The sequence below is a fragment of the Mixophyes fleayi genome, chromosome 6 (genome assembly GCF_038048845.1).
Source record: "Mixophyes fleayi isolate aMixFle1 chromosome 6, aMixFle1.hap1, whole genome shotgun sequence".
NCBI lineage: Eukaryota > Metazoa > Chordata > Amphibia > Anura > Limnodynastidae > Mixophyes > Mixophyes fleayi.
Window position 1 is genome coordinate 194,270,823 of NC_134407.1, and position 27,110 is coordinate 194,297,932.

Genomic DNA, 27,110 nt, shown 5'->3' on the forward strand with positions numbered 1-27,110 from the left:
ATAAAGTACAAGTTGGTCGGTACAATATGAAAAAGGCATGTTCTAACTATATATTGAAAACGATCCCATATGTGATATGGGACCTAAACACACACATTTTGCATCATTACTGATCAATCTATGCAGTGATAGATATGAAGATATGTGTGTTTACTTGCTTGTTTTTGTGCTAGTATTTACATTTGTCTATCATTGCCTAATAGCAGTGACCAGCAGATGGCAACAGCAATCCATAAATGCTGCTGTTTTTCATGCACCTGACAACAGCAAGAAAATAAATTGATTTACACTATATGGACAAAAGTATTCGGACGCTTGTACATTACACCAACAGGTATTGTAATGACCTTGTATTCAAATACATATACTTTAATATGGAGTTGGTCCCCCTTTTGCAGTGATAACAGCTTCTACTCTTCTTGGAAGGCTTTCCACAAGATGTTGGAGTGTTTCTGTGGGAATTTGTTCCCATTCATTTTGTAGAGCATTTATAAGGTTAGGCACTGTTGTTGGACGAGAAGGCCTGGCTCACAATCTCCATTCCAGTTCATCCCAAAGGGGTTTGATGGGGTTGAGGTCAGGGATCTGTGCGGGCCAGTCAAGTTCTTCCAAACCGAACTCATCAAACCATGTCTTTGTAGTCCTTGCCTATTGCCACAAGGTTGGAAGCATAGCATTGTCCAAAATGACTTTTTATGGTGAAGCATTATGATTTCCCTTCACTGGAGATAAGGGGCCTAGCCCAAACCTTCAAAAACAGCCCCATACCATTATCTCTTCTCCACCAAACTTCACAGTTGGCATAATGCAGTCAGGCAGGTAACGTTTTCCCAGCATCCGCCAAACCCAGACTCGCCCATCTGACTGCCAAACACAGAAGTGTGATTTGTCACTCCACAGAACTCGTTTCACTGCCACACTGTCCAGTGTTGGTGTGCTTTGTACCCCTCTATCCAATGCTTGCCATTGGTCTTGGTGATGGGAGGCTTGCATGCAGCTGCTCGGCCATGGAAACCCATTCCATTATTCTCCTGCCACACAGTTTTTGTACTTATATTAATGTCAGTGCTAGTTTGGAAGTCTTCAGCTATGGAATCAGCAGAGCGTTGGCGACTTTTTTACGCATCATGCGCCTTAGCAGTCATGACACCCGCTGTGTGTTTTTACGTGATCTACTGCGTGGCGGAGTTCCTGTTGTTCCTAACCGCTTTCACTTTCTAATAATATCACTTACAGTTGACTGTGGAATATCCAGCAGGGATGAAATGTCACAAACCGTCTTATTGCAAAGGTGGCATCCTATCACAGTACCACGCTTGTAGTCACTGAGCTCTTCAGAACGACCCAGTTTGTATCTTAAATATTTGCAAATGGAGACTGCATGTCTAGGTGCTTGTTTTTACACACCTCTGGCAACGGGTCTGATTGGAACACCTCAATTCAATAATTAACAGGTGTGGCCAAATACTTTTGTCCATATAGTGTATGTGTAGGTTACACTTCATTTTGAGAATATATGAACCATGAATTTTCATCTTCTCTATTGCAGCTGTAGATTATTGGGTAGGATTCACATTTTTACTAGTCCTTTTTTTTTTTTTTTCTTTATATAGCAACCTCGGTCACCCTCCTCATTTGCTTCCAACTCTAAATCTCTATTGCTTCCAGAATTAAGTTCAAGCTGCTCACCATCGTCTTCAAGGCCCTCACCAGTGCTTCCCCTCCAGTAATCTCTAACCTTGTCACGAGATGCACCCTTGCAAGACCACTCTGCTCTGCCTCTGACCTCAGCTCCACACACCCCTTCCTCATAGCATTTTCCCACTACTGTCTGCAAGACTTCTACCATGTTGCTCCCCACCTATAGAACTCATTGCCTCATCCTACAAAACTATCCCTCAAAACTAATCTCGTTATGCTTGCTTACCCTACCCCTCCTAGACCCTCATGTCCACTAACTCTACGTTCTCTGGTTACCACATGCGCTCCTTCCTCATTTGAACCTACGGTCTTTCAGTACCCCTTCCCTCTAGAATGTAAGCTCTCAAGAGCATGGTTTTCTCTACCCTATGTCTCATGTCTGTTTCACTCATGCGCCCTTGTTGTCACTCACAAGCATGGATTTGTACCTGTGTCCAAGCTCGCTATATTTGCTAGCTCGTGATCATCCATGTGTGCAGTGTTATGCTCAATTGTATTCATGTGTCTGTTATCTTTATCTGTTATTTTATTTACCATATTCATGCATGTCATATCTGTAAGATGATTATACAGTGCTATGGAATCTGTAAATAAACATTGAGAAGGATGATGCCCATGTGCTGAGAATTTTTAGGGTTTTGCTTTGGTTATAGTATTTACTGACAGCCTGTTCTGAGTTGTGGTGTTTCGTGATTTGTTTATTTTTTTTATTTATTTTTTTGCTATAATCTCAGCTGCTTGTTTTTTTGGCTCATAGCAGAAAGTAGTTATTTTTCTGGGCTGTATGTTGGCACAGTCTACTATCACTAGGCATGCAGTGATCTGTTTCTGTTTCCAGACAGCAAATAGTCTTGCCTGCAGAGACAACAATAGGATGCTGTCCGTCAACTATCCGGTCATCTGCCGTGTGAGATCTGGACTTAATGCAATATGTGTTTTCATTGCAGCAGATAGTACATCATCAAACAATACGTGAATGCCAGGCATGATTATACAATTTTTTTGTTGCTTCTTAAGGTTTTGTCCTTGCCTTGACTGAATCTTCACTCCTCCCTTACCCACTGCTGTTTAAAAATCATACTTTTTTTACTAGCGTTTTTGTTAATGCTTTTAAAAGTATTGGTATGGGAAAGGAACATATTGGTTCCAGTGACCAATTGCTCATCTGTGCATGCTCTTGCGGTCGAGAACGTCATCTTCTTTTTTAAGCTAACTTGTCTATTTATCTAGATTTAAGTGCGTTTTCCAAGTTGTCAATGGTGTTTTCCTAACGCTAGCAGGGAGTCAGACTTTAAAAATGGATTGTACAGGTTAAGGTGTTTGCTGTGTCTTGGGTGACCAGCGTATAGGTGATCCTGAGACCAGGAGGAGGTTATTCATTTCCCAAAGAAGTGGTGTAGATTAATAAAAGCTGAGGACCCAGTGCCAAGCCTTGTAATACTCCAAGTGATGGAGGAAGCCAAAAGTAGGTGGCTCCAGAGATACTATCTGAAGGGGGTGCTTTGATTATTAGGATGAGAATCAGGATGGAACCTAAGGAATACAGTCTTTCCATGAGATGTTGACCACCTTAATCAGTGCAGTGTCTGCGGAACATTGGGAATGAAAGCTTGACTGAAGCGCATGCATAGACAATCGTACCCGACCCAACTGCCGTGTTGTGCGATGGTCCGTGATTTCAGTGGCTTCATTTCAATCTGGAGAGCAGGTCCATATCCACCTATTTACCCCTAATTCCACACATGGAGACAAGGGGGAGTTACATTTATTTGTTTACTTGCTACTTTTAATGCGTACAGCATTGTGAAGATGATGGAAATTAAATCTATGGCTGGTGAGGTATTCAGGCAATGTAGCAAAAAGTTTTCTTTGTCCATTGATGTCCGTGTTTGTAATACCTGTACTACCTACATGTGTTGTATTCCGCACTGGCAGTAGTGAATTTAGTCTCTCTTTAGCTTTCTCACTAATGTTGTAAGACCTTTTGTGTCTCAGAATTTTATTAGATCCTGATATGCTTCTGTCTGCCCCAGGCTTTTGTTTTTGTCCTGCATTTCATGCATTCTTTTTTTTTTTTTTTTTTTTCCCCCTTTTGTCTAGATATGGCGTCCAGTAAAAAAAATGGGAGCAACTCACGTTTGCAAAGTCGGAAACCGCCTAATCTTTCCATCACCATCCCTCCTACTGATGGCGAGCAGGACCCCGCACAGATTCGGGTACAAAGGCAATAACTGTGTCACTCGCTATATTTGTGAATATCTTTTAAAGCATACTAGCTAATAAGACTGTGAATTTTTGTTCTTTCCTACAGCCTCTCACTAATAAACCCCTTTACCAGAAAAGTATTAGCCTGCAGGAACGACAGAGGACTGAAGACTTTCCTACAAGCGGCAGGCCTGCCTTCAGAAGACAGACCTCACTGTCACAGAGCATTAGAAAGTAAGGAACCGCACTGACTGATTTATACTAAAGAGTGAGCCACTTTGTATGTAAATATACCCTTAAATGAATAAAAGTACCCTAAAACAGAAATTGGTTACTAATGACGTTTACAAATCACTAGGTAAGGAGCTTATGGGAACTGTGCGTATTTGAGAAGAATTTAATAGTGGGTGCTGGTTGTGTTTTTGTTACCAACATTAGACTGTAAAATAAATCTTGATTTAATCTGAGCAGCATAGGTATTGGGCCAATGTGGTATTGATTGTAGTAAGACTGTAGTGGCTCGTTGACATCAGTCCCACCAACAATTCAGAGTAGCCAGTAGGGTACTTGTACCCAAATTTTGGAACAGGGCAGGTATAGTGTTGGTGTCCCTTCTCAGTTCTTGCCCTTCTGCTTTTCTCACTGTTACACCTCTTCTGTTGGTGAACTAATTTTGTTCTTCAGCCTCCAGTATCCTCTCTACATGGAAGACACTCAAATTTACCTCTTTCTCTGACCTTTCCCTCTTTGTATTTTCTCATGTAACCAACTGTCTCTTGCATTCTGCGCGTGGATGTCCCAATGCTATCTAAAGCTTGATGTGTCCTAAACAGAGTTTATCGTCCCTCCTCCCAGAGCCACCACCGCCCTCAATGCCAATAACACTACAGTTTCCTCGATCTACCAGGCCTGCTGCCTTGGAGTCACACTTGACTGTGCCCTCTGATTATTATTTTTTTTCCCCTTACATTCAGTCTATTTCCCAGTCCTAGAAACACCCTAGAAATACTAACAGAATATTCTCTTTTCTTACCAAAGATGCAGCCAGAACTCTTATCCACCCTCTCATCATATCTCGCCTTGACTACTGCCCACTCTTCCTATCTGGAATTCCCCCCACCCATCTTTCCCTGCTTCAATGCATCTTAAATGTACCAGCAAGACTGATCTTCCCCTCTTGCTGCTCCACATCTGCCACACAACTTTGAAAATCCCTCCACTGGCTTCGCATGACTTCCAGAATCCAATTCAAATTACGCACCCTTACCCTGCAAAGCCCTCAACAAGTACACCCCTTTTCAAATCTAATCTAAAAGTACTCTTGCCCCTTTAGATCTACATCTGATCTGCACCTAGCCTCCGGGAACCACCTCACAATCATGCCAATAAGGCTTCTCACGTGCCACTATAACTTATGCAATTCTCTACCTCGCCCAATCACCACAGCCTTCAAATCTTTAAACACTCCCTAAAAACTGATCTATTAGTGGTTACTCTACTCCAGCCATTACTACCCAAACCAAAGAATCCTAGCTATTGTCCCAATCTCCACTCTGAGCCACACTCATTCCTCTCATTTCAGCTATGCCTTCTTCCAATTAGATTGTAAGATCTTTTATGAGCAGGGCCATCCCAACCTTTTTGTTCATGTCTGCATTCATTTTGACTACCTTGTATGTCCCTGAGTTATGTATATCCTGATTTCCCCACTTTTTGGCACTTTGGAGCCTTACAAATCAATGATAATACATATTGGCAAGGTTGGATTGGCAAGTGTTTTTCCAGATGCCCCAAACAATCTGAAAGGGGATTCATCAGAGACAATTACTTTACCCCAGCCCTCAGCAGTCCAATCATTGTACCTTTTGCAGAATTTCAGTCTATCCCTGATATTTTTCCTGGAGAGAAGTGGCTTCTTTGCTGGCCTTCTTGACACCATGCCATCCTTCAAAAGTGTTCCCCCCCACTGTGCTGCAGATGCATTCACACCAGCCTGCTGCCATTCCTGAGCAAGCTCTGCACTGGTGGTGTCCGATCCCGCAGCTGAATCACCTTTAGGAGATGGTCCTGGCACTTGCTGGATGTTCTTGTGTGACCTGAAGCCTTCTGCACAACAATTAAACCTCTCTCCTTGAAGTTCTTGATGATCCAATGGTAGATTTAGGTGCAATTTTACTAGCGGCAATATCCTAGCCTGTGAAGCCCTTTTATATGCAAAGCAATGATGATGGCACCTGTTTCCTTACAGATAACCATGCTTACCAGACGAAGAACAATAATTTCAAGCACCACCCTCATTTTAAAGCTTTCAGTCTGTTATTCTAACTTAATCAGCATGACAGAGTGATCTCCAGCCTTGTCCTAGTCAACACTCTCACCTGTGTTAACGAGAGAATCACTGACCTGATGCCAGCTGGTCCTTTTGTGGCAGGGCTGAAACGCACATTTCTGTATGTGTGTATGCAGAGGAGTATGGGAATCCCTTACATTGAAAGATGGGCCTTATAGAACGGCCCTACACTCCTCTTGGAAGAGAATAGTGGGCATCACTACTGCACCCCACTGGATTAAATCTCTAAGGAGCAAAATTGATTGACTCATCAATCCTTTTATACATGAACTATCCCCCTTTAATTGATAGTATCTGGCGTTACAACAAGGCAACCACATGGCCCTTACAATGATTATGTGTCCTCTTATTAAAATGAAGAGCTTTGGACAATGTCTATACCCTATGCCAGTGTTGGCTAACCTGTGACACTCCAGCTGTTGTGAAACTACAAGTCCCAGCATGCTTTGCCAATATATAGCAGCTTATTGCTGGAAGGATATGCTGGGTCTTGTAGTTTCACAACAGCTGGAGTGTCACAGGTTAGCCAACACTGCCATATGCAAACAATCAGCATTTAAAACATTGGGATATAAGTAAGGTGAATTAGGATTTTGTCTCATTTATTTGGATACCCTAAAAAGAAGTCTTAATGGACCTCTTAAATACATGGGGGAGGGGGTAACTTAACCATTATCAGATCATACATCTTTGCTGGTTTTATTTTGAAACTTGAGGATTTGCATTCATGCTAAAAACTTTTTCCCAATGTAAAGCTCTCTGGTAACTCATCAGAATCCTACATTGCATATTATCCTATCCCAAATAACTGCAGCAGTATATCTTGCTAAGGGACATTTTTTTGAAGTGGTGAGAATTTTTTTTTTTTTATCTTTAAAACTAGTTCCTTGCACACCTTGTAAATGTCCTTTTTGTGTTTTCGTTTTGAAAAATGCAAATGCAATGTAAATTTAAATAAATAACTAACATTTACAGCTCACTGCATCAAATGGAAATGGCTGTAGTCAAAGTTTTATGAATCCATCAGATAGGTTCATCCTCTTACATGACACACTGATAATTGCACAGATATTTGAGTACGCCTCTATTAGCTGTCATATTGAATACTTCATACAGTAGGTTATTTATTAATGTTGCTCAGAATTGCAAATCTGCATGAACCCATGCCAACCAAACAGACATCTGCTAATTGATTTGAGCCTTAGAGCAATGTTAATATATAACCCTCCATTGAATGCACAGATCTCGCTGGCTTGTATTACACTATTGTAAAACGCACAAGTAAACTGACCGAGGGCATGAGAACATAGGCTACAATGCAATGCTGTATAATCTTACTGTATGGTTTTACACTGTGAATTAGGGTGGCGTTGATTGAGCAGCCTTGCTGGGCCCCATTTGAGCAGGGTTCGGTGCTACTTAGGGAGAAACTAACCCTCACATTTCTTTTCACAGGGGTACAGCCCAGTGGTTCGGCGTGAGCAATGACTGGGAGGGAAAGAGGCAACACTGGCAGCGCAAAAGTCTCCATCATTGCAGCCTCCGTTATGGAAAGCTTAAACCCCAGTATCAGAAGGACATGGAACTGCCCAGCCAAGAAACACCCTCCTTCCAGACCACCGAGTCCCCTGCCACCTCCCGCCTGCCCAAGGTCTGTTCAGTTTACCAGCGCACCCTATACTTCCAGACTGGGTGAATGGACTAAACCATATAGTTAAACTTGCCCAAAACAGACATTAATGAGCAGCAATGCGATTTATTGATGATGTTCCTCTGGTTGTTTGCATTTCTAAGGCATTCATAATTCCATAACCTGTTTTGAAATATGTATTGTTATGGTAAAATTCATAGATTTATATGTGGTCCGTGCTGCCTGAGAACATAATCTAGTAGTCATGCATCCAGCAAGCTTACTAATCACAGTCCACCATCCCCAGATCGAAAGGCAAGTTTCACGCACTAACCAGGAACAAGCTAAATTTGATGAGCTTAGTCCTTAGGGTGGGTTGTAATCGTAACTATATACCTTGTTTGTATCTGGGTAACTATTCTACATGAAGGGATTGCATTTCACATTCAACCCAAGGACTAAACGTACAAGACCATGAGATCTTTCAATTATCATGTCCTGAATGAAGCATCTACTTGAAATGTCTATCTTGTTCTGTTATCACTATAAACCTTCTGAAAGGAGATCTTTTAATTTGTGTAGCTCTGCTCTTTCATAATTGTTTTGTGTGCGTTTCCTAGATTGTGGATCCACTGGCACGGGGACGAGCTTTTCGGCATCCTGACGAGGTTGACCGGCCAAGGACCCCTCACACGTGTGTGGGCCCAGTGACTCCCGGAGTCATGTCGCTGACCTCCTTTACCAGTGTACGTTCAGGGTACTGCCGGTTTCCTCGACGCAAAAGAGAAAGTGTTGCACACATGAGCTTTCGGGCTGCAGCTGCTATCATTAAGGTAAGCCAAACTTGTATTGCTCAGCCTTTTTACGCATTGTGTGCCATCGCATTGTCATAAGACATCCAACTCTTAAGTATCTCATATTTTCCATGCTGTTACTTACATCATAGAATTTTACTATTTGTGTAGTGCATACTATTTGGGAGCACTTTAATGCAGCCCTTCTGTATGTCCAACATTAACCACGATGTACATTTACTAAACTGTGGGTTTGAAAAAGTGGATGTTGCCTATAGCAACCAATCGGATACTAGTTGTCATTTTGTAGAATCATACTAAATGAATGATTAGAATTTTATTGGTTGCTATAGGCAACATCTCGACTTTTTCAAACCTCCAGTTTAGTAAATATACCCCCTGGTGTCTGAGGGCTATGCAAACAGATTTTTTTCTTTATTCTTTTTCTGTGGCCTTTAGATGTAGAATCACAAACAACCAAAGTTGCATATGGATGATAACGTTTAACAGTGTTCTAATTCCGTACAAATTAGACGCTTTTTGGTTTGTTAATAGAGAGGACGTGGTTTGTTAACAACAGTTGGTGAAATCAAGGTTTGTTAATGGAGGGTGAGAAAAGATGGAAACAAACAAATTAGGATGTAGTGATGACGGCATTCCGTGACCATTCATGATTTAGTCACATTTTATTTTGATCCACATCCTACAACTTGGTATTAATACAATATAGATCCAATATAGTATAATATAAAATACAGTATAACATGTGACTTCAACATTTGTTCTCCTACCCTGAAGTAGAGGCCTCTGTCCTGAAAACCTGCAACCACTGGAATTAGCCACTAAACAGTGCCACACACTACTTGTATCTGTTACTAGTAAATTTTCCAAGGAGATATTTTACTGGCAAACTTATGTTCTTATTTCATTACAAGTACATGCAGGTGACTTGAAGATATGTCATGACTATAGCTTTATTTATATGAAGTCTAGGATGTTCTCAAAACCTGACTTAAATTGTTTTGTTTTTTTTAAAGTGTTTGGCAGAAATGTGCCTCAATGTTGTGGCTGAAACACCCACAGTTAAGAGAACACAAATAAACTGCTCACTGTGTAGTTCATTAATCAAAGACTGGGATGTGAAATGGAATTTTATATTGTACAGCAGTGAGGAAACACTGAATAATTGACAAGGCTGTATGGTCCACCACTCTGTACATTCTCCTAAAGATGATATTGTAGTGGTAGGTTCCACTGTAATTCTGCAGCATTCTATGTCCATTGTGTACCGGTAGCACGATTACTTGGTGTTATCCCAGCTGTGTGGCTGTGTTGCTGCTATGCCTATCCACCCTCTGTGGCTTGTGCATGCTTTAGTTTTAGTTATTCCAACTTGCAGAGATGATTAGCATTGACGTGGCCTTTCAAATGTGTTTCCAGGGTCGCCCCATACTAGACACCCCCCACAGCCGAAAAGCAGGGAACAAGAAAAGCTTTGCCTATCCTAGCTTTATGGATGAGGACACCGTGGATGCCCCGGATACTCTGGACTCCTCCTTCTTCAGTAAGGCAAGAAACATTTTGTGTACCTAATATAAGTAACCCATTAATCACGTCGGAGCTCAATTTAAAAAAGAAAAAAAAAATTCAAATTGTTACATGCTTTAAACCATTACCAATTGCTAAAGACTTTTATAAGTATGTAACGTTAATCGTTCTTTTGATGGGCACAGGTTGACATGCACGATGAAGCCTTCTCTATGCCAGATGATGTCTTTGAATCTCCTCCCCTCTCCGCGGCTTATTTTCGAGCTCATGTGCCAACGCCTGACGATAGATCTGAAGGACCCATTGCCAACGTGTAAATATGCCCTCGTTTTGCTTGCTCAGTGGTGATTGATGGTGGTACATTGTGAGCCAGTCCTTTACACTCGGCATAAAACGTGTTCCATACAAACTTTAAATCCATTACTACGGACACGTATTAGAGCAAAACATCCCAGTAGAATATTAATATCCCACTATAATAATGTAGTATTTCTTTAGGTTTCTATAAAATCTTAAGCGACATCGGTGCTTGAACTCTGGAGAAAGTGGTAGTGTAATAAAGCAAGATCTTATTTTCCTGCAGGACAGAGACGGACAAACCTTGTCTGTCCGGCCACCCTCGTAGAGGCAAGCGCATTGCGTCTCAGGTGAAGCACTTTGCGTTTGACCGGAAGAAGCGTCTATATGGCTTGGGAGTGGTGGGGAACTGGTTGAATAGGACCTACAGACGTAGTATCAGCAGCACTGTGCAGACCCAACTGGAACATGTTGACAGCCACAGGTGAGACGGCATGGTAAGAGGGGTGGGTACACTGTCTTTACAGCATGGAGCATAAATAAGCTGGCAATAAACCTGGAGAGATTTCTAATGCTTTCTGTGACCAAAATTCTATAAACACTCTCTTGGAGTAGGGCGGGTGGAAGGTGAACATAATACGAGACAAATACACTACTTATGTAATAGAGGGGCCGTAACAAAAGGGACATTCGAAGAACAAAGCTCTTTGCGGTGGTGGCTTCGCCATTGTTGCAGAAGGTGTGACCACTAGGGGGCCCCAATGTGAGAGGGGCCCTGGTACAATGATGGTCCACCCTCCCGAGGCCACATTGAGCACAGCAGGCACCTCCAATACATTTTGCTATTGGGCCTGGTGATGCAGAGATCCACCCCTGGTTCTCAGGTCCTGGCAATTTATACTTTAAAGAACAGGCACACCTTTTTTGAATATTTGTTTGGTCCACTGAGATAGATGCAATAGCCTTTAACTAACTTGTATTGTTAGTTAAGTGTTTCGAGTAGTAATTGGATTTGCAATTGCCAGCACACAAACTATTTAGGTATTTGGTACATTGAGGGTTTTTGCAGGTTTTTTTTTTTTTTTTTAATATACAGCACAACAGTACAAATCATACATCTTGTCCAGGTACCATTATTACTAGATATAAGGACACCAGATAAGAAAAATGAGAAATGCAAAAGAAAGTGACAGACAAAATAAAAATACATCTTTCTCATCCAGAAACATTCCAGGAGGGAGTTAAAGATCTGCGAAGTGGACAATTGAGATAGAAATTTTTTTACCCCAATAGCAGAGGTGCAACTTATACCATTGTACTTATCTAGTGAATAGAACATACTGCTATGATTTTTTATTTTTTTCGGGAGGTACGAGGGGAGGGGAGGAAGGGGGGAGGGACAGAGGGGGAGAGGTGGATAGAGAGAGCACGAGGAGAATAGGAGAAAGAGAGTTACCGAGATTGAGGAGAGAAGAGGAGGAAGAAGAAACTTAGGCTTATGAGAGGCCTGGCATAGTGCTGTTGTTAAAGCTATACCAAGGATCCCATATTTTGTGGAACGTGGGGACCTTGTCATGGAGGAGACTAGTCATATATTCCATGGATGCCGTGTGCCAAGTTCTTTTCATAACTCCCTCTTTAGAAGGTTGTGAGGCCTTCTTCCATTCACTAGCTATTTGTAACTTAGCTGCATTATAAATGTGTCGGATCAGCTTATCTGATGTCTTAGTAATGCCCTTGATAGGTTGGTAAAGGAGCACCGAGAGTGGATTCTTAGGCACGTTAATTGAGGTGACCTGTCGGACCAGAGATATAACATCGTCCCAGAATTTAGCCACCAGAGGGCAATCCCACCAAACATGGAGAAAAGAGCCCACCACCCCGCAATCACGCCAACATGGGTTTTTGCAGTTTTGCACTGATCTTTATCAAATTTGACCGATTTTAAATAGCTAGTTGCTAATTGGTTATTGAGTATTTGTAAGGCGCCACAAATTCGCAGCGCTGGACAGTCGAAATAGAGATCATACAAATACAAATTAAACAACCATAATAACAAATCGTACAAAATATAAATCTATACACAATGCCAGTTACACGTAACTTAGCGAGTACATTTAAGAGGAGCAGCGGACATGGCGCACAGAGAGGATGTGGCAGGTGTAGGGTGCAGTGGGAGAAGTCTAGGAGGATGTAAGCTAGGCTATAGCGAAGAGGTGGGTTTTGTTAGTGCTTGAAATATTGAAATGTGGTTTTAGAAGAGGAGAGGTTTAGTCCAAAGGCAGAACAGAGAGGTCAAGCCAAAGTAATGAGGTTAGAGATGTATGAAGGTGAAGCATTGATGAAGGCTTTGTAGGGTGAGCAACTTGAGTTGAATTTTGTAAGGAATGGGAAGCCAGTGAAGTGATCTGCAGAGTGGTGCAGTGGGAGAAAACTCCTCAACGCTGCAGTCAGTGTGGATTGTAGATGGGAAAGGTGGGTGGGGGGGAAGGCCAGCTAGGAGGAGGTAGCATCAATTAAGGCAGGCGATAATGAAGGAATGACCAAGTGTTGCGTTTTTTTGTTATCCTGAGTGAGCGAGGGGTGTGTTCTGCCAATGTTTTGAAAGAGAAGGTGACAAGGCTGTGTGAGGCACTGGATGTGAGGATGTAGTTGATGATGACACCAAGTGGACGAGTGTGTGGGCCAGGGGAGAGCGTCATGTCAACCAAAAGGAAGACATGAGGTGGGCTAGTGACAGTCGGAGGAGGGTAGATGTTGAGCTCTAGTTTGGACATATGGCGTTTGAGGGACATCCAGTTGTAAATGGCTGAGTTGGAAAGTGAGGAAGGCTCAAGACATGGTTTCTTGAGAAAAGGAGAGGCAAGCGCGTGTTTAAAGGCAAAATGGAAGGTTTTGGTGGAGAAGGATAGTTTGAAGAAGTGAGCTAAACGTAGGAGATGTGAGGGAACAGGGTCGAGGGGATGTTGGGGGAGAAAGAGAGCCAGAGAGTAGTGTGAAGACCTCTGATTCAGTTTCAGGGGAGAAACGAGTAAGGGTGGCTCTCCAAGGAGAGGGTGTTTGGAGGGAAGTGAATCCGTTGAGATGAGATTTTATGACTGATGCTTATTTTACCTTTAAAAGTAAGTGGCAAAGTCATGAGGGAAGAAGGGTTGGGTCATGAGAGAGGACAGAGAAGCGTGTTGACTCTGGCCAAGAGGCGGCGGGGTTTTTGGACAAGAGTGAGGGCAGTATAATAGGAAGAGCGATATTCTCTAGTGATGCTCTGCAGAGCAGCAGTTCTTTGGCAGGTAAGGAATCTCTTTATAGTGGAGTGTGATATTGCAGAAAGAGACAGCAATGTTACTAAGTAACCTTCACTTTGCTAGAAAGTGTATATAACCAAAATTATAAGACAGGTGAGGACTTGCATTGACAAAATAGACGCTAAATGTATATTACATCTCGTTCAGAAGATATAAAAAAAAAACGTTGAAATACAGAATCTTAATTTTATATTCATTTTTTGTTATCCTATACAGACCATACTTTACCTACTGGATCACCTTTGTCCATGTCCTTATCACCCTTCTAGCCATTGGTACATACGGCATTGCCCCCATCGGATTTGCACAGCATACCACCACTGAACTGGTAGGTCGCATCCCAGAGAGTTTTGAGTTGCCAATTTTCGGTGCCCACAAAAACCATTGGTAACTTTGTCGTTCCACTCCCCTGAACTCTGCCATGCACAGTTCAGTTCCAGTAAACGGGAACGGACCACGTAATCATTAAATATTGTAGGCTACCTGCTTGACTTTACCACAAGTGTCTTTAGAACAAAACACCTATTTTATGCAGCACTATATACATAATTTCTCAGGCACAGTTTATTTGCCCCGTTAAACTTATAATGTATTTCTTGTACCTGGGATAAAGCTAGACAAAGTGACTTGTAATTAAAGAAGTTAATTTTTGCTCAATCCTCATCTCTCTGTGTAGCAAATATAGGATGTGAGGTCTCACCGCTGCTTGCTAATTTTACTGTAGGGAGCTTTACAGCTCAAAGCAAAGTACTGCAGTCATCCAAGTCCACTTCAGGAGCGCTATGAAGGAGGAGGGAGGGTATAAGTTATATTTGTGGAAACCTCCCTTAACCCATTAGCTACCCAGCCATTCTTTTCTATACAGTGGCTGGACATGGGCTTTTGACCTTTGCGCTATGTTTTTACTGCACATGAGAACGGCGGATGCACATTAAAGTTGCTGCATGCCTGACGTTGTTCTGTCACTGACCGCCTGGGGGTCTAGAGAGACTGTCAGTAGCTGTTATAGTTAATAACCACTCTCATAATTTTCTACACAGTGTTCAGTAGTACGACTGATACAGGATGCTGTACTTGGATATCATGTTATCACTGTGGCTCTCCTCCAGAAGAGAGAGCTACTTGGTTTAAGAAGTACCAAATTACTTGTAGTGTCCCCCGAAGATTCTTTTTTTTTTTTTGACTTGGAGACATTCTAGTGAAAAATTAATAAAAATGAATTAATAAAAAAAAAAAAAAAAGTCTAATAAGACACTCCCGTTTAGCCCCAATAAATTTCCCTAAACTAGATAAAATTACTCAGATTAAAACAGATTTAAGGACATATGTTTTATTATAAATAATATTGAGTATAATCGTGGGAAAAAAGCTTTGGGGTTTTTTTGTGTCAAACTTTGCTTTTATAACCCTACAAAATAAAACTTCATCTAAAGAATGGTACCAAAGTGAGCCTAATTTTTTGTCACGATTAAAAAAAGGAGAAAAAAAAATTAAAATTGATGTTTATTTTCCCAAGTCTGAATTCCATAAAATGCTAAATAAGTGACATAAACGCAGGCTGATGACCGTAATTGAAGCCACACAAATTGCAGCAAAACTTGGAGGTGAGGTGGGGGATCGGGGGGGGGGTTGTAACCTCTTAAGTGGATGACTGCAGATGCTGGAAATGGTAAACCGTAGAGGGGTTGAGCTATTCTGCAAAAAAGGTTTATTTAAAAAAAAAAAAAAAAAAAATGTTTTAATTTCCTTTTTAGTTTATCATTCTTCCCTTCACACCTGTTATGTTTAGGTCCTAAGGAACAAAGGTGTATACGAGAGTGTAAAATACATACAGCAAGAAAACTTCTGGATAGGCCCAAGTTCAGTAAGTATAGTGCTCACGTACAGAACCAAATGTGTGTATTTGTGTGTGTTTCCATATCCCTTGTAAGTTCAAATTTGCACTGGCGCACAACATTAGCAGGAAAATAGGTGTCCTTGAGTCCTAATATTAATCGCACTGAAAATATGCGACAAGACCTCAAGATTGCTGTCAATCTGCTCCACAACCAACCACCTGACTCAACTTGAGCAAGTAGGAATTTTGCCCCATTTTGGTGTTCAAAGTTACAAAGTGCACAAAAAATACTACTGTCTGTCATGTCTGCCAGATCTAGTTCAATTTAGTATTGACGAAGGTGGATTAATACTTTTTAAATTATTATATTTCAGCTTAATTTTTTTTGTTGTAACATAACGATTTACTATTCATTTTTGAAGATAAGGTGGAGTCAAAAATAAAAATTCCCATTCTAAGGAATCTCATTGGTTTTAATGAAGTGTGAATACTTTTTCGAGGCACTGTATATACACATACAGAGAGATGAAGATTTGTCATGACATGCTAATTATTAGACCCAGCACTCCCTGCTCCCCAATGTAACGATCACTCTTTACAGATGCTGCTCACACACTGTTTCTGAATTATGCCATTTGTTGACCCTATAGCAGGCCTGTCCAACCTGCGGCCCTCCAGATGTTTGTGAAACTACAAGCCCCAGCATGCTTTGCCAGTAGACAACCAGTTGATATCTGGAAGGGCATGCTGGGACTTGTAGTTTCACAACACCTGGAGGGCCGCAGGTTGGACAGGCCTGCCCTTTAGCAATGGCTTGTTGCTCCACTCACCTCCTTTACTGCACATCTGCTTTGTCTTGCAAGCCCATTCACTGATGGTGGGAAGGTAAAATAAAACAAAATATGTTGTAAAAAAAAACTCCTGTATTTTTCAGATAGCTCTCATTCACCTTGGAGCTAAGTTTTCCCCCTGCATACGGAGGGATGCCCAAATCGAGCGCCTGATCCAGACAGAGCATGACTTGGAACGGGAGTCTGGTTGTTGTGTTCAGAACGATAATTCCGGCTGCGTACAGACTTTGCGGAAGTACTGCTCGGTAAGGGGGAGACCACCCAGTGTATGTTGTGTTATTTCACTCTGGACAGAAAATAGCACCAATAGGACTGGCGCGTTCTACAGCAGATGCTTTGCTTATTTTGCAAAATTTGCTTCAGAGACTGTTTTGCGCACAATTTTTGCGTTTTCTTTACGCTGCATTCAATTATTTAGCTCCTATATGATTGCTGGAAAGAAGAGCTCTCAGACTGGGTAGGCCTGATATGACATTTTAAACATTGAATGATAGATTAACACTTCATTCTAAAAGCAAAAAAAAGAGCGAAGAAAAATAGGTGCTACTTAATATACAAGCAAAAAAGGATCAAGAGTAAAGACCAATAGATATTCCAACCGCAAAGTCTAAAATCATAGATCTTATGAGCAGTATTATCGTCTATGTGGTTTACGATACCGTAGATATATTCTCCATAGTAGAGTAGATATAAAAGTACTTCAAAAACAGTGATAGACACCAATCGGTCTGATTTAGGAATATCCACTCTTGTATGTGTGTGTAGCCCTTCTGTTGAGACCTGTGTCCATATAGACTTTCACTACAGGTGTTTGGATTAATTAAGCTCTATTCGATACAGACGGAGAGAGTGAAAGACACATAGTGTGTATCCGTTGATAACGATTAAAAGCAACACACTCGCATGAACAATATAAAACGTAGAATGTTGTACAAATAATTGAAGTTCCATACACAGGTATATAGCGATCTGTACCAGATGTAAAAAGGCATCCAAAATGTAAACAGCTCTTATCCGGAAAAGAGAATGTTATACCTGCAACACTTGGGACTCTCAGCAACTCTGGTTAGGAGCAAATATCTTCCCCATTCACCCACTGACGCGTTTCAACTCATAAACAAGTCTTTTTCAAGGTAGTGGGGGGAAAGGGGAAAAGACGGTATATAAAGGTAATAACCAATCACATTGAACATATAGAAACTTGACCAATGCAAAACATCCATATCTCCATAATAGTTTTGCATTGGTCAAGTTTGGTTAAGGTTGGTTTGTGACACGTGTGTGTGGTTGACAGGTAAAACTTTTTAAAGACACTGTGACTTGATCTATGACCTAGCAATGTCACTAAAACCATTTCAACACCCTAAATAGAAGTGTCATGTTATAAGACCGTATAAAATAGTGGTTAAAAGGGAAGAAATTCACATAAGTGCTTAATAAACAATGTATTGGAGGATAGTTGTGTAATTCTATGTACAGTGTATTTTTGTCTCATTTCTCTTGCCTTTCTACGCTGATGACCATTAGAGAGGGGTCTGTGCAAACAGCGCTGTGTTTAAGTTGGCACATACACATCAGTTTATTTTGTTTTTTTGTTTTATAGCTAGCTCTAGTACTTCTGTACAATCATATTAATATACAGTTAAGGCGTACACACACACACATTACAGTTAAAAGCAATCCGGTTTTAAAACCGAGTAAGCACAAATGATTGCTTCCCATACATAATTTTGATCTGATGAGACATTTGCAGTTTGTGCACCATATAGGGCAGTTATTGGATGGTTAGCCTGTAGTCATACATTTACATTACAAGCACTTCAATTAGAACAGATTTTCACTCAATTTTGCCATCTACTTTTGAACATATTGGGTCTATTGTCGCCCACTTATGTTGGTTCCTTAACAATTTAATAAAAATAATTGTATTGAATGATTAGACTGTAGTGTGCAGGAGCTTTGGTTCCTGATGTGTCTATCCAGCCCTTAGCACACTAACACAGTGCTATTCTTCTGTGTTGGCATCAGGAGTAGACATGTTGACGTTCCTGCAGCAGCGAGTTCTCTTCAACTGCAGGAGCTCCTGTCATGGCATTACTAAAGTTCTGCTATTGATGTTTCTAATAATAATAGGGGTTTTATCAAATAATTTGTCACGTCTTCTTATAACTGCTTTAGCAAGTATTGCTATTGTCATAGGATCCTTCTAATTTGAACGATCAAGTGTCTAACTTTATTTTTTTTTTATATTTTTTTTTTCCAACTATCAGGAAACGTTGGCAACTTTTATAAAGTGGCCAGAACACAATCCCCCTTTGCTGGATGAGAAGGGCAGCAAGAGCAGAGTGTCGGGAGCCGTTTGCCACCAAGATCCCCGGTAAGTCTAGAAACTGATGGCCTGTAATATAGTCCCGACCTACAAGGTCCATAATAAGGGAAAGCTTCGAAATATGGGTTGTTAGACACAACTATTCAGTCTAACAGCAACAGTGGGTCTATCTTTAGCCTGGCCAGATTGGGATGCCCTCCATTCTTTCCGTCCGTAGGCAGGAGACTGGGATCACTAGTGCTACACTGCAAGAGCCCTATAGTGTTTAGTGACAGAAGGATAGAGTATAGTGTGTGTATGGCCTGTGATTGTTATTGAGTATGTCACAATCCTCGCCGTACCCTTCTCATATGAAGACTTCGGAGATGGGCGGAATTTTCAACCTTGTCAGCCTTTTGTGCACACTCAAGTTATGCCATCCATAAGATGGGCTCTCTATTCCTGTGAGTGTTCTCACTGCAACCCTGCATAATGGGGACAGGGGTGTATTAGTGGAGAGTGGGACGGGGGGGGGGTATATGTTGAATAAAAACGCATAATTTCTTTGTTTTATTTTTTCAAAACATTTTATTTGCTTTTTCAAACAAAAAGGTAATAGATATTTTGCAATCATTATACAATTAAGTGCTTGCAACATATTGTATAGGTTGTACATTGAGAAAATTGTGATTATGAATATACAGATGAGATGATCACACGTAATAACCTTTGTTCTATTGGCCTTTAAAGGATAATACCATGCTATTAAGCACAATCCTAAACTAAAAGGCAACCGCAAGCAAAAAAATAGAAAAACAAACCATGCCTGGGACATTATATAGTAGCACATGCAATATTTTATAGAGAGATGAGTGAGAATAACTCATATCAGACACGAAAAATCACAATCCACCAACCCCCTTGGTCTGGCGAGGGAGGAGGGCTCCCTGCTATAATATACATATCAACGGTAGAGGGAAGATCAACCCCAATGTAAAGGAAGTGCATAGGTGTCGAAGTTATGAAAAAAGCTCAAACATCCACCCCCAACTTCCTGTGTACAGACCAGGGGGTAAATGTATCAAGCTGAGAGTTTTCCCGGCAGGTTTGAAAAGTGGAGATGTTGCCTATAGCAACCGATCAGATTCTAGCTATCATTTTGTAGAATGTACTAAATAAATGATAGCTAGAATCTGATTGGTTTTTCAAACCCCCCAAGTGGTGGATTCAGATACTTAGAGTATAGCATCTTGTTGATTTTCCAGTAATGGCTCTACGTAGGGGCCCCCAAAAAGCAGAGTATTTTTAAGGAGTTTACTGGTGCTTTAAATATTTGTATATTTAATGTGCATCTTGCTGAAGACACATTACATGTAATCCTGCTCTTGCTCATCCCTGGCCTTGGATTACTAGTGTTCTCACTAAAGCTGTCTGCTTGTTACGTCTCGGTTTAAGGTCAGCATCCATGCCATGTGCTCTTGTATCTTTGTCCTGGAGTGGTGAAAGGGTGGCTTAGCTGCAGGAGCAATGCTATAACATCCTCCCCACCAGCAAGGTCTATTAATTCCTAAGTAACATATGATGATGCACAATATTCTACATCCACTGACTCGTTATTCATGAGCAGAACCTGTGTTTTTTCCTTTGTAAATCCTTGTAAAACAAATCAGTGGATGTTTGTCTGTATATAGATTGGGTAATAACAATTATGGTGCTAAGGTGTTATCTTTGTTTGGAAAAGCTGCTGTGTATATTGTATTTCATTCTTTAGAATGTAAACTCTAGTGTTCAAGTGTCTCTTACTTAGTTGGTGTATTACCCTGTAGTGATTAGACCAGGATTTCCTGACCCCAGTCCTCAGCGACCCCTAACAGTGCAGGTTTTCCATATCTCCTTGCTGGAGCACAGGTGTATTCATTACTGAGTGACACATTGTAAAAAATTCGCAGGTTGTACTAATTATTTCACTTGTCACCTGGAGAACCTGCACTGTTAGGGGGATGGTCCTGAGAACTTGGGTTTGGGAAACTCTGGGTTACCAGGTACCACAACTCAGGTTTGTCATTCATCATGCTCCAGTGCATGTACCTGTGATCATGTGACTTTCTTGTCCCTCAGGACATGTGAGGAGCCGGCATCCATCACACCTCATGTATGGGCAGATGACATCACTAAGTGGCCAGTAAGTGGAACGGAATGAGTTGCTTGGCTACAGACAGGACTAAAGGCCTCAACAATCCTTTTACCTTTCTGTCTTCTTTCTCCAGATTTGCACATTTCAGCACAAAAACAACCACACTGGGTTAAAGAACATGGACTGTGAAATCAAGGGACGACCATGCTGCATCGGTACTAAGGGAAGGTAAGCGCATTGGTAACTGCAGGGGCAGACTGGGCTGTGTGGCAGTGGGGCATCTGCCAGTCCCATAGTGGGCTACCTTGGGCTAGGGCACTGGGCCACCTGCATTTTTGTTTGTCCTTTAAAATCCCCCTAACAGGCTGCTGAGTCGAGTCTTGACCCCCCCCCATCTAAAATTTGCCAGCCCTCCCCTAGGCAACTGGTTGGTAAAGTAATGGTAGACAGGTGTAATAGTGACCTGGTGAGACTGGGTGTGAGCAGATGCACATTTAGGAGTTATGCAAAAACATAGGTGCTAGGTTATTAGAGCAGAACAAAAGCAGAATGATTTTGTATGATAATTGTACAAGATGGAATTTGTGCTGTAACATCACATTTTGTATTGACACTTTTATTCCTCAGCTGTGAAATAACAACACGGGAGTATTGTAGCTTCATGCATGGATACTTCCACGAGGAGGCCACACTTTGCTCACAGGTTAGTGTTTGTCAGACATTTTGAAATCCTTTGACATGCACACCACAGACCCAAAGCTGACTTTATCTTCCATCCAGGGGTGCAGAGGGACGGGAGGGTACATGTACCTAGGCATCCTTTGTGTGCCTAGTGGTTGTGACTACGGTGGGGGTGTATGGGTGTATCTGTGCCAGATTATAGGTAGGCTAGAGTGCAGTGGCGGATTCAGGGGGGGGGGGCCCGATCGCCCCCCCCCCCCCCCCCCTAGCAGGGGCTTGCTGCACACTGTGCAGGTCCGTTCAGCAGTGACAGTGTGCTGCCCGGCTGCTCTGATTGTGTTTTAAACACAATCAGAGTAGCGGGGCAGCACACTGCCACTGCTGAACGGACCTGCACATACTGTGCAGCCGCCGGCAGCCTTAGACATCAGAAAGGGGGCGGGGCCTAAATCGCCCCGCCCCCCCTAAAATCGCCCGGGGTAAACTTATTGTCTAGATCCGCCCCTGCTAGAGTGACTATATGGACCAATATCTTCCTTTTGGTCCTCGTGACCATATCTCTCCTAGGCACCACTAGCACTTCCCTCAGGGGCCCTAAGATTTGGCCAAGGACCCGAGATTGTTCAGTGACCGTGCTCTCGTCTATAAAATTGATAGGTCTTTATGCTGGCTTCTAGTATAAATGTAACCATATCCACTGCCCATTCATGTTACTTTTGTGTAGTAATGTAACTTCTATCCAGTTGTATATTATGTCACATTAGTAGTGACTTGCTCTGAAGAAGAAAACAGTGGCATATGTTCACCTTATACACCACAATTTGCCATAAGCAATGGTAGCAGCTCTCTATGGTCGAGCCACTCTCCTAAATTTAAATTTATATAGGGGTTTTTTCCCATCCAAAGAGAAAAGTTAGAAAATTAATATGCAAAGCACACGTGCATCTTGAAAGGAAAATTGGACATTTGTCATGGATAGGAGCCAAGGAATTATTTTTTTGGTTGGTTTGGTGTCTTATTTGTATGCCAATTTTTTTGTTAAATAATTACATTTACGTTGATTCCTCCAGGTGTGGTTTCTTGGTATAGTTGGTGGGACCATGGGCCTGCTGGATGATCTCAGTTAATGATATTTAATTGGTCCAGTGGTGTAAAAAATGACTTTTTCTGCTGCAGGTCCACTGCCAAGATGAGGTATGTGGCTTACTGCCATTTTTAAATCCTGAAGTCCCAGATCAGTTTTACCGTTTGTGGCTATCGCTCTTCCTGCACGCTGGGTAGGTATTTGTTATACAGAATAATTGGTCACTTGGCTACTTGGCCACTAATGATCCTTTGTAATGAATGCTAATAGAAGCCTTCATGAGAAGATGGAACTGCATTTGGTCTTGGGGACAACATATGCTGGGGAGTAGAATGTCAGACAGGTTAATGTTCTAATCTTAAAGAGCTCCTAATAAAATTCTCATAGTTATCGTTTTTGGGGGAAGCAAATAACCTAGCACTGAGAACAGTAGCTTTGCATCCAGCTGCTGCCTAGAAAATGGAAAGTCACCTTAAATTCTGTCATGTTTCGGAATACGTTTTATTTTGGGCTTACGAGAAAAGGGGTTAAAATAAATCACTAATCGGTTACTGGCTCCAATTTTAAACTATGACCATGCTCCCCCTCTTTTAGGATTATTCATTGCCTGGTGTCGGTGATCTTCCAGATGGCAGTCCTGCGTGACCTGGAGAAGCTGGCAGGCTGGCTTCGGATCTCCATCATCTACATCTTGAGCGGTATCACAGGGAACTTGGCCAGTGCCTTATTCCTGCCTTACCGGGCAGAGGTGAGTCCCGTGGGAAAATGCGAGGCCTGAAGTGGCGCATAGTGGTGTACACACATCTGGTTAATCTCACAGTGACAATGGAGTACCCATATATACTGTGTGTTTTTACAGTCTTATGCAGGCCATGCATATCTGCAAGCCTTTATATTCCTATCAGTCCTCTTCCTTTGAATCTAAAGCATGATCTTGGTGAGAATTTGTTGTAAGAGAACAAAAGAAGGTTTTTTTTTACTGTAGAATACGACCTTTATACAAGTAAGGCAGATTGATCTATGCTTTTCATATATTTTTGGCAAACTGAGAAATAGACTCCTTATTTTTTCCCAATTCTGTGAGTGTTCTCTGTGTGTCTTTTTTTTTTCTGGTCAGTTCTGCATCACTTTCTCCTCTCTCAGCCATTGATGCCCTCCCTCCCCGCCTTCCCCCTGGCACGTGCATCTCGCTCTCATGTCTGACTCTCTAGCTTTCATGCGATTATCCTGAGATTAGCTGTCTGCCTTACACCTGTCACTAATCCAGGTGATCAGACAGCTAGGATCTGACACCCGTTTCCTAAGTGGATCTGTCTGTCACTCTCACTGGGTCATGGCACTTTCACTAACCTCACTTGATTCAGTTACAACTCTATTCTCTATACTTTTTCTTATCAGTGTTCTTGTGTCTTGTCCGTTATTACCTCTTTCTTTGCGTTTTTGTCATTACTAGTTTCTGGCAGGGGAGTGCATGCTGATGTCACTAAATACAGCCGTAGGGATGAATCATACAGCACATTGACTCTTCATCAGCATTTATATATTTGTCATTTATATGTTGTCAATTCATTTTTCAAATATATAATGGTCTGCTTTCTATTATATTTCCCATTTTGTGGTAAAGGGCTTCATCAAACCAGCAATTTCTGTACTGAGGTTTGGGTGGAGGGTTTTGTTATCGCACAATACACCCGTACCTCTCGGGCAGATGTTCTAATTGCACAATTTCAATATTCAAGAGGGAAAAAAAAAAGTGCTTTTGCTTGAATACAATAATAGATCACATTTGACTACAACATCAACATGTTTAAGAGTAGTTGAAACAAAACTATCCAACAACAATAGTATATGCCACTGTGACTATTCTTTACTCTAATTTTTTAAACTGCTTTCAATCTGTTATTTTACAAACGTTGCTCATTGGATGTAGTCATTAAATGTCACCAAATTCTCTCCCATTTCATCTTTTCACCGTTCTCTCCTCCCCTGCAGGTTGGTCCAGCAGGATCTCAGTTTGGACTCCTGGCATGCCTTTTCGTTGAGCTGTTCCAGAGTTGGCAAATCTTGGCAAAACCATGGAAGGCTTTCTTCAAGCTTCTTGGCATTGTTCTCTTTTTGTTCCTCTTTGGACTGCTCCCATGGATTGACAACATAGCCCACATTTTTGGATTCATCAGTGGTCTTTTGCTATCGTTCTCCTTCCTCCCGTACATTACATTCGGCACAGCTGACAAGTATCGCAAGAGAGTAATGATCCTCGTCTCTCTTTTGGTGTTTATTGGTCTATTTGCCTCTTTGGTTATCTGGCTGTATGTATATCCAATTAACTGGGCTTGGATAGAGTACCTTACCTGCATCCCCTTCACCAACAAGTTCTGTGAGAAGTATGATATAGACCAGACACTCCACTGATTTTTTTTTCCAGCTTTCCAACCATGGAAGTAACCAGAAGGTGAAACTTAAGTCATAGAATAATGACTAAGATAATAGAATATTTTTGGATTTGTCTCTATTTTATCCATGGCTCGGATTGTGTAATCAACTTTAATGTGATATTTAGAGTGCGCACTGGGCAATGTCTGGTTGAATACATGGTACCAGAAGCAAGATGGACATACCTGAGCCAATTCTAGAGTCAGTCCAACTCTCAGTGCCTGCTTATGGATATGTTAACAGGACTGTCGGATTTTATTTTTAAGGAGCCAAAACGGAAGCTCTTAAAGGAGGGTGAATGGATGGACTTTTCACCAGCTGGTCATTGTAGAACTGTGCCGCTCAGGAATCACCCACTGACTTTATGCATTATCAATGTTAAGTGTAAGATCCCAGTAGACGGGAATACAAACTTAAACAAAGGTTTTGTGTGGTCCTAGTTAGCAGAAGCAGCTAATTCGGAGAACTGTTTTAAGAAAACCTCTACATCCCTTTCACAAATGATCTGTTCAAAGGTTATATGATGACGTTTTTCTGGAAGAAAAGCTGCCTCCAAGGCTCATTAGTTCTTTCTTTGGTTTACGGATAGAAGTGTGGGATAGTAAAACACTAGGGGAAAAACACTAGACTTTATCATATGAGATTAGAGGAATTGCACATGTCGTCATATTTAACACATAGTACTCAACTTGGATGAAAGGGCAGTTACATCTTAATCTCATAAGACCCAAATAATACAGTATCGGTAATGTGTCTATGCAGCTACAAATCGGACATCAACTACATATATCTCCCACCACTCTTACCAGATAGTGGGTGATACGCCAACATCCTTGCTAACCGTACATCAATTATCTGTATCTCCCACCCCTTACTAAGCAGACATCAGCAACCTGCATATCTTCTATCTTTTTACTGATTGGACATCTGCTCCAGTTGTATCTCCTACCCATCTAGCCATAGTTACCAGCAGTGGATGTCACTCCCTCTTAAACCTCCAACATGTCACATGTGCAATACAGAGGAGATTGTATTATACACAGCTTTTCATTTCCTGTGAATTGAGATTGGAACCTTCTGTACCTCACATCTATTTATAATGCACATATATCAGGGACACAGTGTTCTGTTCATTTTTTGCATTAATGGACCAAAATCATGCACTATGAATGAAAAAGATAATCTATCTCACTGTGCAAACGTCTGAAAGATGAATCTACTGAGAATGAGAAAGGGCTTTAGCTTTTTGTTTTTTTTCCCCACAGAGACTAGAATATTTTGAATGCAAGCCATTTGCATGGGACACTTGGATTTTAAATTACCCTATTTGCTGTGCGATAGGGTCCGCTCTGCAAAGTGTTGGCGTGAATGTTCATTTTGTACAAGCGACCTAAGATGTCACAAGAGATCTATACAATCAACGTAGTTTTTGATGCAATTTTTAGTAAAATGTTTATATTTAATATATTTAAAGCAAGACTGCGACAACATTCTCTCCTACTGCAACCTTTTGCTGCCCACTAGCCAGAGAGTCGCGATTTGTAAGGCATGTGTGGCTGTAGGTCCTCCAGAACTGGTTTAACTACGGAGAACTAAACAGATTTTGAAATAAAACTAAACTCCAGTTATGTTTTCACTTTGTGTCTTTGTGTATGATTAAGGTGACAATCTGTGTTCCTTTTTTGCATTCCTTTTACCTGCTTTTTTGTTTGTAGTTTTCAAAATAAAGATTAGCGTGTTAATTCTGGTCTGAAGAGGGGGAGAAAACATTTACAGGCCTCAAGCTATACAAGTTGTAGAGCTACCTTGGTGTGATGTCTTTTCTTGCTCTACTTTTGTATCTGACTTACAGGAACTTATCATATCAGGTACCCCATGCTCTTCAGTAGAAATGAACATTTCCTCTTAAGATGGGTACACACTGATGCAATTATCGTGCAGATCACATGATA

The 27,110-nt window shown here is 41.4% G+C and overlaps 1 protein-coding gene across 2 annotated transcripts in view; it reads left to right on the plus strand.

The window, feature by feature from the left end:
* RHBDF2 (rhomboid 5 homolog 2) overlaps nucleotides 1-26,794 on the plus strand; it is a 49,370-nt gene extending 22,576 nt beyond the window's left edge. For both annotated transcript variants that reach the window (XM_075177764.1, XM_075177765.1), the window contains exons 3-19: nucleotides 3,802-3,917; nucleotides 4,013-4,140; nucleotides 7,712-7,907; nucleotides 8,507-8,719; nucleotides 10,121-10,249; nucleotides 10,414-10,541; nucleotides 10,812-11,009; nucleotides 14,047-14,158; nucleotides 15,620-15,694; nucleotides 16,602-16,763; nucleotides 18,789-18,895; nucleotides 20,945-21,008; nucleotides 21,094-21,188; nucleotides 21,588-21,663; nucleotides 22,818-22,918; nucleotides 23,320-23,473; nucleotides 24,718-26,794. In XM_075177764.1, coding sequence (XP_075033865.1) covers nucleotides 3,804-3,917; nucleotides 4,013-4,140; nucleotides 7,712-7,907; nucleotides 8,507-8,719; nucleotides 10,121-10,249; nucleotides 10,414-10,541; nucleotides 10,812-11,009; nucleotides 14,047-14,158; nucleotides 15,620-15,694; nucleotides 16,602-16,763; nucleotides 18,789-18,895; nucleotides 20,945-21,008; nucleotides 21,094-21,188; nucleotides 21,588-21,663; nucleotides 22,818-22,918; nucleotides 23,320-23,473; nucleotides 24,718-25,137 — 2,472 coding nt within the window. In that variant the 5' untranslated portion in view covers nucleotides 3,802-3,803 and the 3' untranslated portion in view covers nucleotides 25,138-26,794. The remainder of the gene's footprint in view (nucleotides 1-3,801; nucleotides 3,918-4,012; nucleotides 4,141-7,711; nucleotides 7,908-8,506; nucleotides 8,720-10,120; nucleotides 10,250-10,413; nucleotides 10,542-10,811; nucleotides 11,010-14,046; nucleotides 14,159-15,619; nucleotides 15,695-16,601; nucleotides 16,764-18,788; nucleotides 18,896-20,944; nucleotides 21,009-21,093; nucleotides 21,189-21,587; nucleotides 21,664-22,817; nucleotides 22,919-23,319; nucleotides 23,474-24,717) is intronic.
* The last annotated feature ends 316 nt before the right edge of the window (nucleotides 26,795-27,110 follow it).